Below are 15,860 nucleotides of genomic sequence, written 5' to 3'. Positions count from 1 at the left end.
CCCATACCAATATCCCCCAAAGTCTTAATTATCCCAGCATCAACTCTTAGGTCTAAAATCTCATCTAAACATCAACCCAGAGTCTCAGATCTCATCATCTAAATCATCTGAATCTTATGGGTAAGGCTTGTGTATGAGTCATTCCGGGACAAAATTCCTCTCCATGCATATCTATGAAAGCAGATACGTTATCTGTTTCTAAAATATTCCAAACACAATGGTGCCACAGGCATAGGACAGATACTCCCATTCCAAAAGGGAGAAATTAGAATTTAGAAAGGTATGGCAGGTCTCAAGCAAGTCTGAAACCGAGCAGGGCAAATTCCATTAGGTTTTAAGTGAAAGCGAAAGTCACTGAGTCGTGTCTGACTCATTGCAACCCCATGGACCATACAGTCCATGGAATTCTCCAGGCCAGAATACTGGAGTGGGTAGCCTTTCCATTCTCCAAGGGATCTTCCAAACCTAGGGATTGAACCCAGGTCTCCTGCATTGCAGGCAGATTCTTTACCAGTTGAGCCGCAGCTTGACAATAATCCTCACTGGTTCAATGCTCTGTCCTCCAAGCCCACCAAGATGGTAGCCCCATCCCCTCAGCCCTGGGCCAGGAGTGGCACCACTTACTATCACTCCTAGTGGCCCATTAGCAAAAATTGTTTCCTGTACTGGCGATCTTATGCTCTGCTGTTCCACATGCCTTAGTTCCAAAGGGAGGAATACTTCTACCAAGAGACACAACACTGATTCTATTAAACTGGAAGATAAGTCTGCCACCTGGACATCTTGGTCTTTTCATGTCTCTGAATCAACAGGCAAAGAAGTGAGTTACCGTGCTGGCTGGGGTGGTTGATCCTGACTACCAAGGGAAAACTGTGGCCTGCTATATCACAATGGAAATAAAGAAGAGTATGTCTTAGTGCTTGTTTCAGCAGTGAAGTGAAAGTCACTCAACCATGTCTGCCCTTCAGACTTGCCAGTCCCCACAACTGGGTGGACTGGTTCCTTAAAATAAATCTCTCTCCCCTACTTTGTCTTTATGTACACACATGCATGCACAAGTGTGTGTATTCTCTCTATATGTATATACCTATATCCTATTGGTTCCATTTCTCTGGAGAACCATAATACAGAGTTTGATACTAAGGGTGACTCTAGAGTAGTGGTCCCCAACCCTTTTGGCACCAGGGACTGGTTTCGTGGAAGACATTTTTTCCACGGATGGGGGTGGGGGGATAGTTTTGTGATGATTCAAGCGCACTAGGATTTGCGCTCTTATGAGAATCTGACAGGAGGTGGTGCTCAGGTGGTAATGCCAGCAATGAGGAGCAGCTATAAAGACAGATAAAGCTTCGCTTGTTCGCTGCCTCTCACCTCTTGCTCTGTGGCCCAGTTTTTAACAGCAGGCCACGGACCAGTACCAATCCATGGCCTGGGGGTTGGGGACCCTGCTCTTGAGGAACAGAATCTCAAGTATGAGTTTTCTGAATTGGTTATGGGATTTCTGGAATTGATTCTTTATTCTGATTAAATTCAAAAGCACTAATGACTATTTCCAGTAGTAAGGAGAGAGGTGTGACAGGACAAAAGAGATATGCAAACTATCCAGAGGGATCCGGTGGAGAGGGAAGTGGGAGGGGGGATTGGGATGGGGAATACATGTAAATCCATGGCTGATTCATGTCAGTGTATGGCAAAAACCACTACAATACTGTAAAGTAATTAGCCTCCAACTAATGAAAATAAATGGAAAAAAAATAAAATTAATTAAAAAATTAAAAAAAAAGAGATATGCAAACTATCAACATTGGATACTCCTAATTGAATGCTCATAAGAGGTGAGGTTCTGGATGACCTTGTATTTGACACTTGGAAATTTTGTCAAACTTACAAGTATAGTAAGATTGTCTGGTTGCTCCTAATTGCACTGGACAAAGTGGGGAAAGAAAAGGATGAGCTCAGGGGTCTGATTTTCCAGATCAAGCATAACATGAATGACCTAAAAATTTCTGCCTGTCCTGAAAATAACTGTTAGCTTCTGGAGCTGCAGAGCTGAGCTTACTGAAAACCAAACCCAGAGTCTCAACCTGTGAGTGGCTAAATTACAACATAAATTGAATCCCCAACCTCACAGGGTGTCTGCTGTTAAAGGAAGGCATTGATGAGGAAGGAACAGGATCCTGAAAAGTGGAATGGGAACATATGAGGACACTGAACCTCTAAATTTTGATGAGTCTTTGCCAGTAGAAGCAGCCCTTCCACCTTCAACTGAGAAGTTAAACCCCTGTCTGCCTGAGGAGCCTGCAATGGCCTCCCCTGAGGGACTTGCCTTGTAAGGCACTGTTGATTCCCCTCAGGACCTACGACACCACCTGTCTTTGCTTCTAGACCTATAACTAAACTTAAGTTCACCAAGCCCCAACTCAAGGAGATCAAACCAGTCAATCCTAAAAAAAGAAAAAAATCAATCCTGAATATTCATTGGAAGGACTGATGCTGAAGCTCAAGCTCCTGTACTTAGGCCACCTGATGCAAAGAGCTGACTCATTGGAATAGACTCTGATGCTGGGAAAGATTGAGGGCAGGAGGAGAAGGAGGCGATGGAGGAGGAGATTGTTGGATGGCATCACCAACTCAATGGACATGAGTTTGAGCAGACTCCAGGAGACAGTGAAGGACAGGGATCCCTGGCATGCTGCAGTTCATGGGGTTGAAAAGAGTTGGATATGACTTAGTGACAACAACAAAGGCCCAAAGGGTAAGGTACAAAGTGTGACCCAGGAGGAGATATGAGATACTCCAAAATGATTGCATGATTTGTCCAATTTATAAGGACAGAAATCTGGGTGATATGTGTGGGATAATGGAAGGAACAAAGTTGGATCAGACTGAAATTTTTAATATGTGCACACTAAGCAGATTCTGAATTTCATGTTGCCACTTGAGGGGTTAGGAAGGGTACAAAGAGTATATTTGGATGGTTGGCTGGAACACGAACCAAATTGCAGCCCACATAAATGCAGCTGGAATTCCAGGACTGCTTTGGTGTACTACAGAGAAAGGTATCTGAAGGCTTAGGGAGATTGGAATGTTAAGAGTAGATTTATCATGAAACATGTGCTCACTCACACCAGGATGGTCCAGAGACACACCAGTCATGACAACTGTGACAAATAAATTTGTTAGGGGGCCCCTGATAATCTATGATTGTTCTTCACTGTACGTCAGAAATTTCAGTGGGAACTGCTGCCACTGAACTGGAAAACCTAATTGCAGTGGGAGTAATTGGAACCTGGGGTGAAGTGAAGTGAAATGAAGTGAAGTGAAAGTTGCTCAGTCATGTCCGACTCTTTGTGACCCCATGAACTATATAGTCCATGGAATTCTCCAGGCCAGAATACTATAGTGGGTAGCCGTTCCCTTTTCCAGGGGATCTTCCCAACCCAGGGATTGAACCCAGGTCTCTCCCATTACAAGCAGATTCTTTACCAGCTGAGCCACAAGGGAACTTCAAACCTGGTGTGGCATGGGCCAAATGGAGGCACTGGATTGCCAAATACAAGGTGGATGTGGTTAGCACAGGGTCAGAGTAGTAATCAGAACAGTCCAATTCACAAATAAGAGTAGAAATTTTTATAATACTGTTTTAATTCATGCTACAACTCATTAGACTTCAAACATCTTTCAAAACAAACCTTTACCTTGTGTGTGTATGCTAGGTCACTTCAGTCATGTCCAACCCTTTGCGACCTCATGGACTGTAGCCCACCAGGCTCTTCTGTCCATGGGATTCTCCAGGCAAGAATACTGGAGTGGGTTGCCATACCCTCCTTCAGGGGATCTTCCCAACCCAGGGATCAAACCCCTGGGTCTCTTACATCTCCTGCACTGGAAGGTGGGTTCTTTACCACTAGCACCACCTGGGAAGCCCAAATCTTTACCTTGGTGTTTCATTATTTAAGAGATAACGTTCTTTGAAGCCAGCAGAGTTAGGACAGTCTAAGAAAAGCAGGGCAGAAACAGTGTATGAACATTTGCAAAGGACAGTTTTCAGATATTTAAGAAACTATGCTACACACCCATATATTTATGTGTTATATGTCTATACCTCTCTCCTTCTAACACTATATGAGAATGGGGGGATAGCATTAAATATAACACCTGTTTCAGAGTGGTTCACCTGCTCACAGACATGCATATAAACAAATTAACAGCAAAAAAAATAAAAGAATATTGAGTATTTACTATACACCAGACACTGCCCTGGGCACTTTAGATGAATTAATCCATTTAATCTTCAAACCAACTCTCCTCTTATTCCCTGTAGCAGTCAAGGAAGCTGAGCCTTGGAGAGGTAAAATTCCAATCACACAGCTAGTAAGTGGCTTAGTTATTCATACAACAAGTGGCCAGTAAGAGATTTAAACTTCTTTCTCTTATGCTATCCTACTACCAAACAGGAAAAAAAGTGTACATGTCTTTAATATATATTAGATAGGGATGAACCAAACCTTCTGTGCTGTCAAAAAGGTAGTCAGTCTGATTCACAGAGACTTGTGAGTTTGGCTAGTTGATCATGATTTCCATAGGAAACAAATAAGTGGGCAATCTACTAAAATCTTACTTGATCTGTACAAGGAAAAGAGTTCTAGGTCAAGTGAAAAGAAGTCTAACTTGAAACATATAAACACAGAGTCCCAGCTCCTCAATCAACTCTCAGACTTGAGTCAGTTTATACACTGAGAATGAACACTTCTGAATGAAGGAGAGGCTGGGACCTTGGAGGAACGAACACATGACACTGCCAAAAATTTACACCACTAATATTTCTCCCAACTTTTCCTAAAAGGACCTATAGCCCTTTACCAGGGTACCTCTGCATTGGGGAAAAAAGTAATGAGGCTTTCCAGATATTACCAGACAGGACACTGGCTCTGATCTGACACTAATTCCAAAAGACCCAAAACATTACTGAAGCTCACTAGACAGAGTAGGGGCTTATAAAAGTGAAGTGATCAATGGAGTTTTAGCTCAGGTCCATCACACAGTGAGCTCAGTGGATTCCTAAACCCATCTTGTGGTTATTTTCTCTGGTATAGGAATGCATAATTAAAATACTCAGCAACTGGCAGTATCCTCATGTTGGTCTCCTGACCTATGGAGTGAGGCCTCTTGTGGTGGAAAATACCAAGTGGAAGCCATTAGAACTGTCTCCATCTAGGAAAACAGTAAACCAAAAGCAGTATTGCTTTCCTGAGGGATTGCAAAGGTTAGCGTTATCATCAAGGACTTGAAAGATGCAAGGATGGTGATTCCACTACATTCAACATGCCTATTTGGCCTGTGTAGAAGACAGATGGATCTTGGAGAAGGACAGTGGATTATCATAAACTTAACCAGGTAGTGTCTCCAACAGCAGCTGCTATACCAGATACAGTTTTGCTGCTTGACCAAATGAACACATCCTTTGATACTCGGCATGTATATATTTATCTGGCAAATGCCTTTCTTAAAAACAGTACTGTTAGCAAAGACCAGCAAAAGCAGTTTTCTTTCCATTGGCAAGGCCAGCTATATACCTGCACTGTCCTGCCTCAGAGGTAGCTCAACTCTCCAGTCCTATGTCATAATTTAACATGTAGGGATCTTGGGCAATTTTCCCTTCCACAAGACATCACATCACATGTCTGTGTGCTCAGTCGCTTGTTATATCCGACTCTTTGAGACCCCATGGACTATAGCCTGCCAAGCTCCTCTGTCCATGGGATTCTCCAGGTAAGAATACTGGAATGGGTTGCTGTGACCTCCTCCAGGGGATCTTCCCAACCCAGGGATCGAACCCATATCCCTTACATCTCTTGCACTAGCAGGCAGGTTCTTCACCACCAGCGCCACCTAGGAACCCCACACTGGTCCATTACATGGATATTATGCTGATTAGACTTAGTGGACAAGAGTGAGAAATTACTCTAGACATATGGATAAGACATCTGTGTGTCAGGAGATGGGAAATGAATCTGAAAATAAATTTAGGGGCTTTCTATCTCAGTGAGATTTCTAGGGGTTCAGTGGTGGGGGGCTTGTGGAGATACTCCTTCTAACCTCTTGAAGAATAAGTTTTGCATCTGGCTTTTCTATAAGTAAAAAGAGGGCCAACACCTAGGGCCTTTTTGGACATCAAAGGCAACACAGTCCTCATCTGGATGAGCTACTCTGGCCTATTTACTAGGTGATTCAAAAAGTTGCCATTTTGAGTGGAGATCAGAATAGGAGAAGGCCCTGTGTGACACGTCCAGACAGCCATACAAGCTACCCTGCCACTTGGGTCACATGACCCATCAGATCCAGTAGTGCTTGAAGCGTCAGCGACACAGGGATGGAGCCTTTGGCAGTTCCCCTGAGATGAATCATAGCACAAGTCCTAGGATTTTGGAGTTAAGCTCTGCCATCCTCTGCTCTCCCTCTGAGAAACAACTTTTGGTTTCCTATGAAGTCTCAATTTACTCACAGAATTTAAGAATTTTAGTTAGTGGAGGAAAATAAAACTTACCCAGGATTCCCTCAGTAATGGTGAGTGAACACAGAAGAAGGCAGTGCTGACAGAAAATGTGGCAAATGGTAGACCTGACTTCCAGTGCTGCTTGTAAGGGGCCCAAGTTCTTCTGATGGAGGCTCAGCCTATGGATGGTGTGAGGCCAGGAGCCACCCTTGGAGCACTGAGACTGGGTCTTCCCAGAGTTTAATTGCTTGAGAATGTGCCCAAAGTGGGCAGTAAACTCCATGTAATCTAAATATTGTTGTTGTTTAGTTGCTAAATCATGTCTGACTCTGTGCCCACGGACTGTAGCCCGCCAGGCTCCTTTATCCATGGGATTTCCCAGGCAAGAACACTGGAGTGGGTTTGCCACTTCCTACTCTAGGGGATCTTCCCCACCCAGGGATAGAATCTGCATCTCCTGCTTGGCAGGTGGGTTCTTTACAACTGAGCCACCAGGGCTTGGTGTAAGGCTAAATAAAAGGAAGCAAAAGTGTTAGTCGCTCAGTTGGGTCTGGCTCTTTGAGACCCCATGGACCTGACAGGTTCCTCTGTCCACGGAATTCTCCAGGCAAGAATCCTGAAGTTGGTAACCATTCCCTTCTCCAGGGTAATCTTCCCAACCCTGGGATCTAATGCCAGGTTCCTGCATTGCAGGCAGATTCTTTACCATCTGAGCCACCAGGGAAGACCGAAAGCTAAATACTGGAACACAACTGATAGTCAACAAGTACCATAAGGGAAAGCTGAAGATAGAGTTCAACAGAGCATGTCACTGTTAAGAGATGTGACCTCAGATCCTATGTGGTGACCTTACACCCTCAACCCTGGGTGGTGGCCTTGCCCTCTTAGCCCTGGAATCAATTGGGTGGCTCACCTTCTGGAAGCAAAGAGGTGACAGCTTGTCACCCTGCATCTTCCTAGGCTATGCTCTCTGGGCCTGTGGTGGCAGTGAGAGCTCTGCTGGCTTCTGAACCATTTGGAGGGTCACTCATCGCTTTTCTTAAAAGATATTCACAGCCAAATAGCTTTCTTTACTGGCCTGTTTCCTGGCTGGAGAATCCCAGAAACCCAGCCTTCCTTCCTTCCTTTTTCCTGCCTCTGCCCTGTTCATCCCAAGCTGGCAGTGTTTCTGCTGAGATGGCTGACTGGATCTACAAGTCACATGTCTAATCATTTTAGCAACTGGTTCTACAGCCACACACTCGGTGCCCTTTCCAGAGTACATCTCGCTTTTTGCCATATGGATAGGCTGAAAATTTTCAAAATCTTCATGCTATAGTTCCTTTTTACTAACAATTCCTTCTTCAAATTCTCTCTTTCCTCTAGCATTTTACTATAAGCATTAAGGACAAATCAAGTCTCGCTTTTAATACTTGGCTTAGAAATCTCCTCAGTTAAATATCCCAGTTCATCACTTACAAGTTCTTTCCACCAAAGAGAACAAAATTCAGGCAAATTCTTTGCCACTTTATAAGATTTACCTTTATACCAGTTTCCTACAACATATGCCTATCTTCCATCTGGCAGTGTGTGTGTGTGTTCACTTGTATCCAAATCTTTGTGACCCATGGACTGTACCATCTGAGATCTCACCAAAAACACCTTTAACATTCCTACTTCTACCACAGGTTTCTTTGAGGCAATCTAGACTTTTTCTATCAAGTACCTACAAATCTTTCCAGCCTCTACTTGCTGCCCAATTCAAAGCCACTTCCATGTCTTTTTAGGTGTTTCTTATAATATCACTCCACTTCCCAGTAGAGAAAGTTGCAGTTTCCTAGGGCTATTTAACAAAGTACCACAAACTGGGTGGCTCAGAACAACAGGAATTTCTTGTCCTGCGGTTCTGGGGGCAGGAAGTCCAAAATCAAGGTGTCAGCCAGGTCATGCTCTTTCTGAAGGTGCTAGGGAGGGAAACGTTCCATGCCTCCCTCCTCGATTCTGGTGGCCTCAGGCACCTCTTGTCCTATAGATGGATCCCTCCAATCACATGGTCATCTTTTCCTTGAGTGCCTCCGCACGGTCTCTCTTGAGTGTTTGTGTTTGTGTCTACACTTCTCTTTTTCCTAAGAGTGCCAGTCATATTGGTTTAGGGCCCAACTAGTGACCTTGTTTTAGCTGGATTACTTCTGGGAAGATCCTATTTCTAAATAAGGTCACAGTCAGAGACAGTGCGGTTTAAGACATTAACATGTTTTCTTGAATGGACAACACTTTACCCATAAGGTTCCTCGCAGATTCACATTCTGGCTAGGCTTACCCAGTGAGAGGAGGTGGCTGTAGATTTCCAACATCACATCCTGGTACAGGCGCCTCTGTGCAGAGTCCAGATGCTGCCACTCCTCTCTGCTGAAGTCCACAGTCACGTCCTCAAAGGACACTGACACCTGTAAACACAATCCCATTCAGGGTGACCGAGTCAGCATGGGGGGATAGGGGAAAGAGGAAAATGCTTTTAGGATTTTTACCATAATACCCCATAGGCTATGCCTTTAAAATACGTACTTACGTGTAATGTATAGAATAAAAATATCTACTCATAAATTTCTGCCACCCATTGTATATGAGCCTTTCATTTTAAAAAATGAATTTTCATTAGTTTTCTATAGTATCATATAACTACTTATACATAGTAGTGTGTATAGCTGATTCACTTTGCTGTACAGCAGAAACTAAAACATTGCAAAGCAAATATACTCCAATAAAAATAAATAAAGTGATCAAAAGGGGAAAAATGATAATTTTGTCTAGGATTTGAAGTTTATCTTATTTAATTGCTTATTTAATGGGAAGTTAGTGTTTTATTGCTTTTTGAAGGTGGCATGTATGTTTGTGCTGGGTCTTTGTTCCTGTGTGGGCTTTCTCTAGTTGTGGCAAAGTGGGGGCTACTCTCTAGTTGTGGTGCAAGAGCTTTTCATTGCAGTGGTTTCTCTTGTTGCAGAGCATAGGCTATAGAGTACACAGGCTTCAGTGGTTGGGGTTCACAGGCTCAGAAGTTGTGTCTCCCGGGCTCTAGAGCAAGGGTTCAGTAGTTGTGGCGCACAGGGTCAGATGAACGCGCTCCCCTGCCTTGACTAGCAGACTATTAACCACTAGATCACCAGGGAAGTCCAGCATGTACACTTTTTTCTCACTTTACATAGCTCCCTGTACTACTGCTCTCATTTAGCCTTCAAAAATATATGCATTTTCTCTTGATGCCCTTTGTTTGATCAATTTTAATTCCACAGTTGTCAGAAAACACACACTGTATGATTTCAACATATGGTCTATCTAGAAGAATGTTTCAGGTGTCCCTAGAAAAGAATATATATTCAGCTACTGATAGGTTCAGTGTTCTCTAATATTTAAATCAACTTGATTGAGTGTTGTTGGTTTTATATCACTTTACTCATTTGTCTTCTACCTCTTCAACCAATTATTTGTCAACTTTTGTTAAAAACTGAAACAGAAATGTTAAAAGTTTATATGGCTATGCAAAGGAACTAGAATACACAAAGCAAGGATTAGCTTGGAGGATTTATACTATGTAATATTAGGACTTACTATAAAGTTACAATAATTCAGACAGAATGGTATTGATGTAAGTAGAGACACATATATCAATGAAACAGAACAGAGGGTCCAGAAACAGATTTGCACACATATGGACAACTATTTTTTGACTAAGGTGCAAAGTGCTTCAATGCAGGAAAGGAAAGTCTTTTTTAAAAACTGCTGGAACAAATAGGTATAATAAGTTTTGGAGGAAAACACAAACCATGATCCACACTTCACACCATATACAAAAATTAACTCAAGTGTTCTCACCACATTCACAAGCACACACACACAAAGTAACTCTGTGTGGTGATGGATGTGTTAACTAACTTGATTGTGGTATAAAAACAGACATACAGATCAATGGGACAGAAATAAACCCACACATTTACGGTCAATTAATTTATAAGAAAGGTGCCAAGAATATAAAATGAGAGAAAGAACAGTGTCTTCAATAAATGGTTTGGGAAAATTGGACAGCCACATGCAACAAAATGAAACTGGAACATTCTCTTATACCCCCACAAAAGTTAATTCAAAATGGATTAAAGACTTAGCCATAAGACCAGAAACCATACAACTTCTAGATGATAACATAGGTGGTAAGCTCCTTGATGTAAGTCTTGGAGATGAATTTTTGGATTTCACACCAAAAGCAAACACAACAAAAACAAAAATAAACCGTGGGAATATGCCAAACTAAAAAGTCTATGCACAGCAAACAAAGCCTTCCACAAAATGACAAGGCAGCTTATTGTCTGGGAAAAATATTTGCAAAGCCTATGTCTGATAAGGGGCTAATATCCGGAATATGTGGGGCTTCCCTGGTGACTCAGATAGTAAAGAATCTGCCCACAATGCAGGAGACCCAGGTTTGATATCTGGGTTGGGAAATTCTCCTAGAGAAGGAAATGGTTACCCACTCCAGTATTCTTGCCTGGAGAATTCCATGGACAGAGAAGACTAGTGGACTACAGTCACTGGGGTTGCAAAGAGTGGGACATGACTGAGTGACTAACACAACAACAACAACAAAATTCAAAATATGTAAAGAAATCATACAACTCAACAGCAAAAAAAAAAAAAATCTGATTAAAAAGCAGTAGAGGATCCGAATAGACATTTCTGTAAAGAAGACACACAAGCCCTACCTCTCTCCTCATCCCTTCCCCTGCTGCTGCAGCTCTCCACGCTCATATTCCCGACATTAACTCCAAGGCGGCAGCGCACAATCACTGGCCCACTCACTCGCCGAGCACTCAGGGTTTGGTCTCACTACTCCAGTGAAATGGTTCTTCTCAACATCACCAGCACAAAAACAGACTCCCATCCCAATTAGATGTCTTCGCTGCTTAATGCAGACTCCTGCCCTTAGTGTACCTAGTCCTTTTCCTGCTCAGTGGAGCGTCAGGACTGCCAGAGTCAGAAATAAAAATGGAAGGAGGAGCCAAGATGGCGGAGGAATAGGACGGGGAGACCACTTTCTCCCCAACAAATTCATCAAAAGAACATTTGAACGCTGAGCAAACTTCACAAAACAACTTCTGACCGCTAGCAGAAGACATCAGGCGCCCAGAAAAGCAGCCCATCATCTTCGAAAGGAGCACACCTCTCTCCCCACAGCACGACTGAACAAGCGAACCTAAACAAGAGACCACCTCCGCCCGCCTGTGTCAGGGAGGAAATTAGACACTGAAGAGACCGGCAAACAGAAGCCAAATAAACAAAGGGAACTGCTTCAGAAGGGACCGGTGCAACAGATTAAAATCCCTGTAGGTAACACCGATTACACCAGAAGGGGCCTATAGATATCAAGAAGTGTAAGCTGGAACAAGGAGCTATCTGAAACTGAACCGAACCCACACTGACGGCAACAGGTCCAGAGAAATTCCTAGATATATTTTTACTTTTTTTTTTATTAAAAAAAATTTTTTTCTTTTAATTTTTTTCTCTTTTATTTTCTTTTAAAATTCCCTAATACTCCCCCATTACTCCTTAAATTTCATTTTCATATATTTTTACTATTTTTTTTAATTAGGAAAAAAATTTTTTTTTGTTTTATTCTTTTTCTCTTATTTTCTTTTAAAGTCTTCTATTACTCTTCTGTTACTCCTTAATTTTCATTTTCATTTCACTATAACCTTGCAAAAAAAAATAAAGGGAGAAGCCCTATTTTTAAACTGAACTTCACATATATTTCTAAAATTTTTGTGTTTTTGTTTTTAATATTGTATTTTTAAGAGTCTAACCTCTACTCTAGGTTTTTAATCTTTGTTTTTTAGTTTTTGATATCAATTTTGGACATTTAAGAATCCAATATTCAGTTCCCATTTTTACTCAGGAGGGTGTTGTTACTCTCTCCCACTTTTGACTCTCTGTTTTCTACCTCAGAACATCTCTGTTTCCTCCTTTCCCCTTCTCTTCCCAATCCAATTCTGTGAATCTCTGGGCTACGGAGAACACCTTGGGAATAGAGAACTGCATAGATCTGTCTCTCTCCTCTTGAGTCCCCCTTTTTCTCCTCCTGCTCATCTCTATCTCCCTCCTCCCTCTCCTCTTCTTCATGTAACTCTGTGAACCTCTCTGGGTGTCTCTCACGGTGGAGAATCTTTTCACCATTAACCTAGAAGTTTTATTATCAGTGCTGTATAGCTGGAGAAGTCTTGAGACTACTAGAAGAATAAAACTGAAATCCAGAGGCAGGAGACTTAAGCCCAAAACCTGAGAACACCAGAATGCTTCTGACGACACGGAACATTAAGTAATAAGAGACCATCCAAAAGCCTCCATACCTACACCGAAACCATCCACCACCCAAGAGCCAATAAGTTCCAGAGCAAGACATACCACGCAAATTCTCCAGCAACGCAGGAACATAGCCCTGAGCATCAACACACAGGCTGCCCAAAGTCACAGCTAATACATAGACCCATCTCAAAACTCATTACTGGACACTCCATTGCACTCTAGAGAGAAGAAATCCAGTTCCATGCACCAGAACACCGACACAAGCTTCCCTAACCAGGAAACCTTGACAAGCCAATCGTTCAACCCCACCCACTGGGTGAAACCTCCACAATAAAAAGGAACCACAGACCACCAGAATACAGAAAGCCCACTCCAGACACAGCAATCTAAACAAGATGACAAGGCAGAGAGATACCCAACAGGTAAAGGAACATGAAAAATGCCCACCAAGTCAAACAAAAGAGGAGGAGATAGAGAATCTACCTGAAAAAGAATTTAGAATAATGATAATAAAAATGATCCAAAATCTTGAAAACAAAATGGAGTTACAGATAAATAGCCTGGAGACAAAGATTGAGAAGATGCAAGAAATGTTTAATAAGGACCTAGAAGAAATAAAAAAGAGTCAATTAAAAATGAATAACACAATAAATGAGATCAAAAACACTCTGGAGGGAACCAACAGTAGAATAACGGAGACAGAAGATAGGATAAATGAGGTAGAAGATAAAATGGTGGAAATAAATGAGGCAGAGAGGAAAAAAGAAAAAAGAATCAAAAGAAATGAGGACAACCTCAGGGACCTCTGGGACAATGTGAACACCCCACCATTCGAATCATAGGAGTCCCAGAAGAAGAAGACAAAAAGAAAGGCCATGAGAAAATACTTGAGGAGATAATAGCTGAAAACTTCCCTAAAATGCGGAAGGAAATAGTTACACAGGTCCAAGAAACCCAGACAGTCCCAAACAGGATAAACCCAAGGCGAAACACCCCAAGACACATATTAGTCAAATTAACAAAGATCAAACACAAAGAACAAATATTAAAAGCAGCAAGGGAGAAACAACAAATGACACAAAGGGATTCCCATAAGGATAACAGCTGATCTATCAACAGAAACCCTTCAGGCCAGAAGGGAATGGCAGGACATACTTAAAGTAATGAAAGAGAATAACCTACAACCTAGATTACTGTACCCAGAAAGGATCTCATTCAGATATGAAGGAGAATTCAAAAGCTTTACAGATAAGCAAAAGCTGAGAGAATTCAGCACCACGAAACCAGCTCTTCAACAAATGCTAAAGGATCTTCTCTAGACAGGAAATGCAGAAAGGCCGTATAAACGTGAACCCAAAACAACAAAGTAAATGGCAACGGGACCATACCTATCAATAATTACCTTAAATGTAAATGGGTTGAATGCCCCAACCAAAAGACAAAGACTGGCTGAATGAATACAAAAACAAGACCCCCATATATGCTGTCTACAAGAAACCCACCTCAAGGCCTCCCGATTCTTACCACAGGCTGTGTTCTTACACTGACTGTATAGAAAGAGGAGGCAGAGTAAATCCACCCCATATACACCTCAGCCCAGGCAGGCCCTTTACCTGGTCTGTATTGTGAATGGGGAGACATGGAGGTTAAAAAAAAGAAACCCATCTCAAAACAAGGGACACATACAGACTAAAAGTGAAGGGCTGGAAAAAAATATTTCACACAAACAGAGACCAAAAGAAAGCAGGAGTCGCAATACTCATATCAGATAAAATAGACTTTAAAATAAAAGGCTGTGAAAAGAGACAAGGAAGGACACTACATAATGATGAAAGGAACAATCCAAGAAGATATAACAATTATAAATATATATGCACCCAACATAGGAGCACCACAATATGTAAGGCAAATGCTAACGAGTATGAAAGAGGAAATTAATAGTAACACTATAACAGTGGGAGACTTTAATACCCCACTCACAACTATGGATAGATCAACTAAACAGAAAATTAACAAGGAAACACAAACCTTAAATGACACAATGGACCAGCTAGACCTAATTGATATCTATAGGACATTTCACCCCAAAACAATCAACTTCACCTTTTTCTCAAGTGCACACGGAACCTTCTCCAGAATATATCACATCCTAGGCCATAAATCTAGCCTTGGTAAATTCAAAAAAATTGAAATCATTCCAGTCATCTTTTCTGACCACAGTGCAGTAAGATTAGATCTCAATTACAGGAAAAAAATTATTAAAAATTCAAACATATGGAGGCTAAATAACACACTTCTGAATAACCAACAAATCATAGAAGAAATCAAAAAAGAAATCAAAATATGTATAGAAATGAATGAAAATGAAAACACAACAACACAAAACCTATGGGACACTGTAAAAGCAGTGCTAAGGGGAAGGTTCATAGCATTACAGGCTTACCTCAAGAAACAAGAAAAAAGTCAAATAAATGACCTAACTCTACACCTAAAGCAACTAGAGAAGGAAGAAATGAAGAACCCCAGGGTTAGTAGAAGGAAAGAAATCTTAAAAATTAGGGCAGAAATAAATGCAAAAGAAACTAAAGAGACCATAGCAAAAATCAACAAAGCTAAAAGCTGGTTTTTTGAAAAAATAAACAAAATTGACAAACCATTAGCAAGACTCATTAAGAAACAAAGGGAGAAGAACCAAATTAACAAAATTAGAAATGAAAATGGAGAGATCACAACAGACAACACTGAAATACAAAGGATCATAAGAGACTACTACCAGCAGCTCTATGCCAATAAAATGGACAACTTGGATGAAATGGACAAATTCTTAGGAAAGTATAACTTTCCAAAACTGAACCAGGAAGAAATAGAAGATCTTAACAGACCCATCACAAGCAAGGAAATCGAAACTGTCATCAAAAATCTTCCAGCAAACAAAAGCCCAGGACCAGATGGCTTCACAGCTGAATTCTAACAAAAATTTAGAGAAGAGCTACCTACCTTACTCAAACTCTTCCAGAAAATTGCAGAAGAGGTAACT

At 41.5% G+C, this 15,860-nt stretch overlaps 1 protein-coding gene and 1 non-coding gene across 3 annotated transcripts in view; one reads left to right on the top strand and one right to left on the bottom strand.

Annotated features, from left to right (window-relative positions):
* Window positions 1-15,860, bottom strand: part of ZNF81 (zinc finger protein 81) — an 89,540-nt gene that overhangs the window by 18,093 nt on the left and 55,587 nt on the right. For both annotated transcript variants that reach the window (XM_043457756.1, XM_043457755.1), the window contains exon 4: window positions 8,796-8,922. In XM_043457756.1, coding sequence (XP_043313691.1) covers window positions 8,796-8,922 — 127 coding nt within the window. The remainder of the gene's footprint in view (window positions 1-8,795; window positions 8,923-15,860) is intronic.
* LOC122436191 lies at window positions 14,331-14,466 on the top strand. The gene has a single exon (XR_006267948.1). It is a non-coding gene; the product is annotated as a small nucleolar RNA SNORA51 (small nucleolar RNA).

Source organism: Cervus canadensis, chromosome X (genome assembly GCF_019320065.1).
Source record: "Cervus canadensis isolate Bull #8, Minnesota chromosome X, ASM1932006v1, whole genome shotgun sequence".
Classification (NCBI taxonomy): domain Eukaryota; kingdom Metazoa; phylum Chordata; class Mammalia; order Artiodactyla; family Cervidae; genus Cervus; species Cervus canadensis.
The sequence above is the reverse complement of the archived record's forward strand: the minus strand, read 5'-3'. Positions and strand labels throughout refer to the sequence as shown.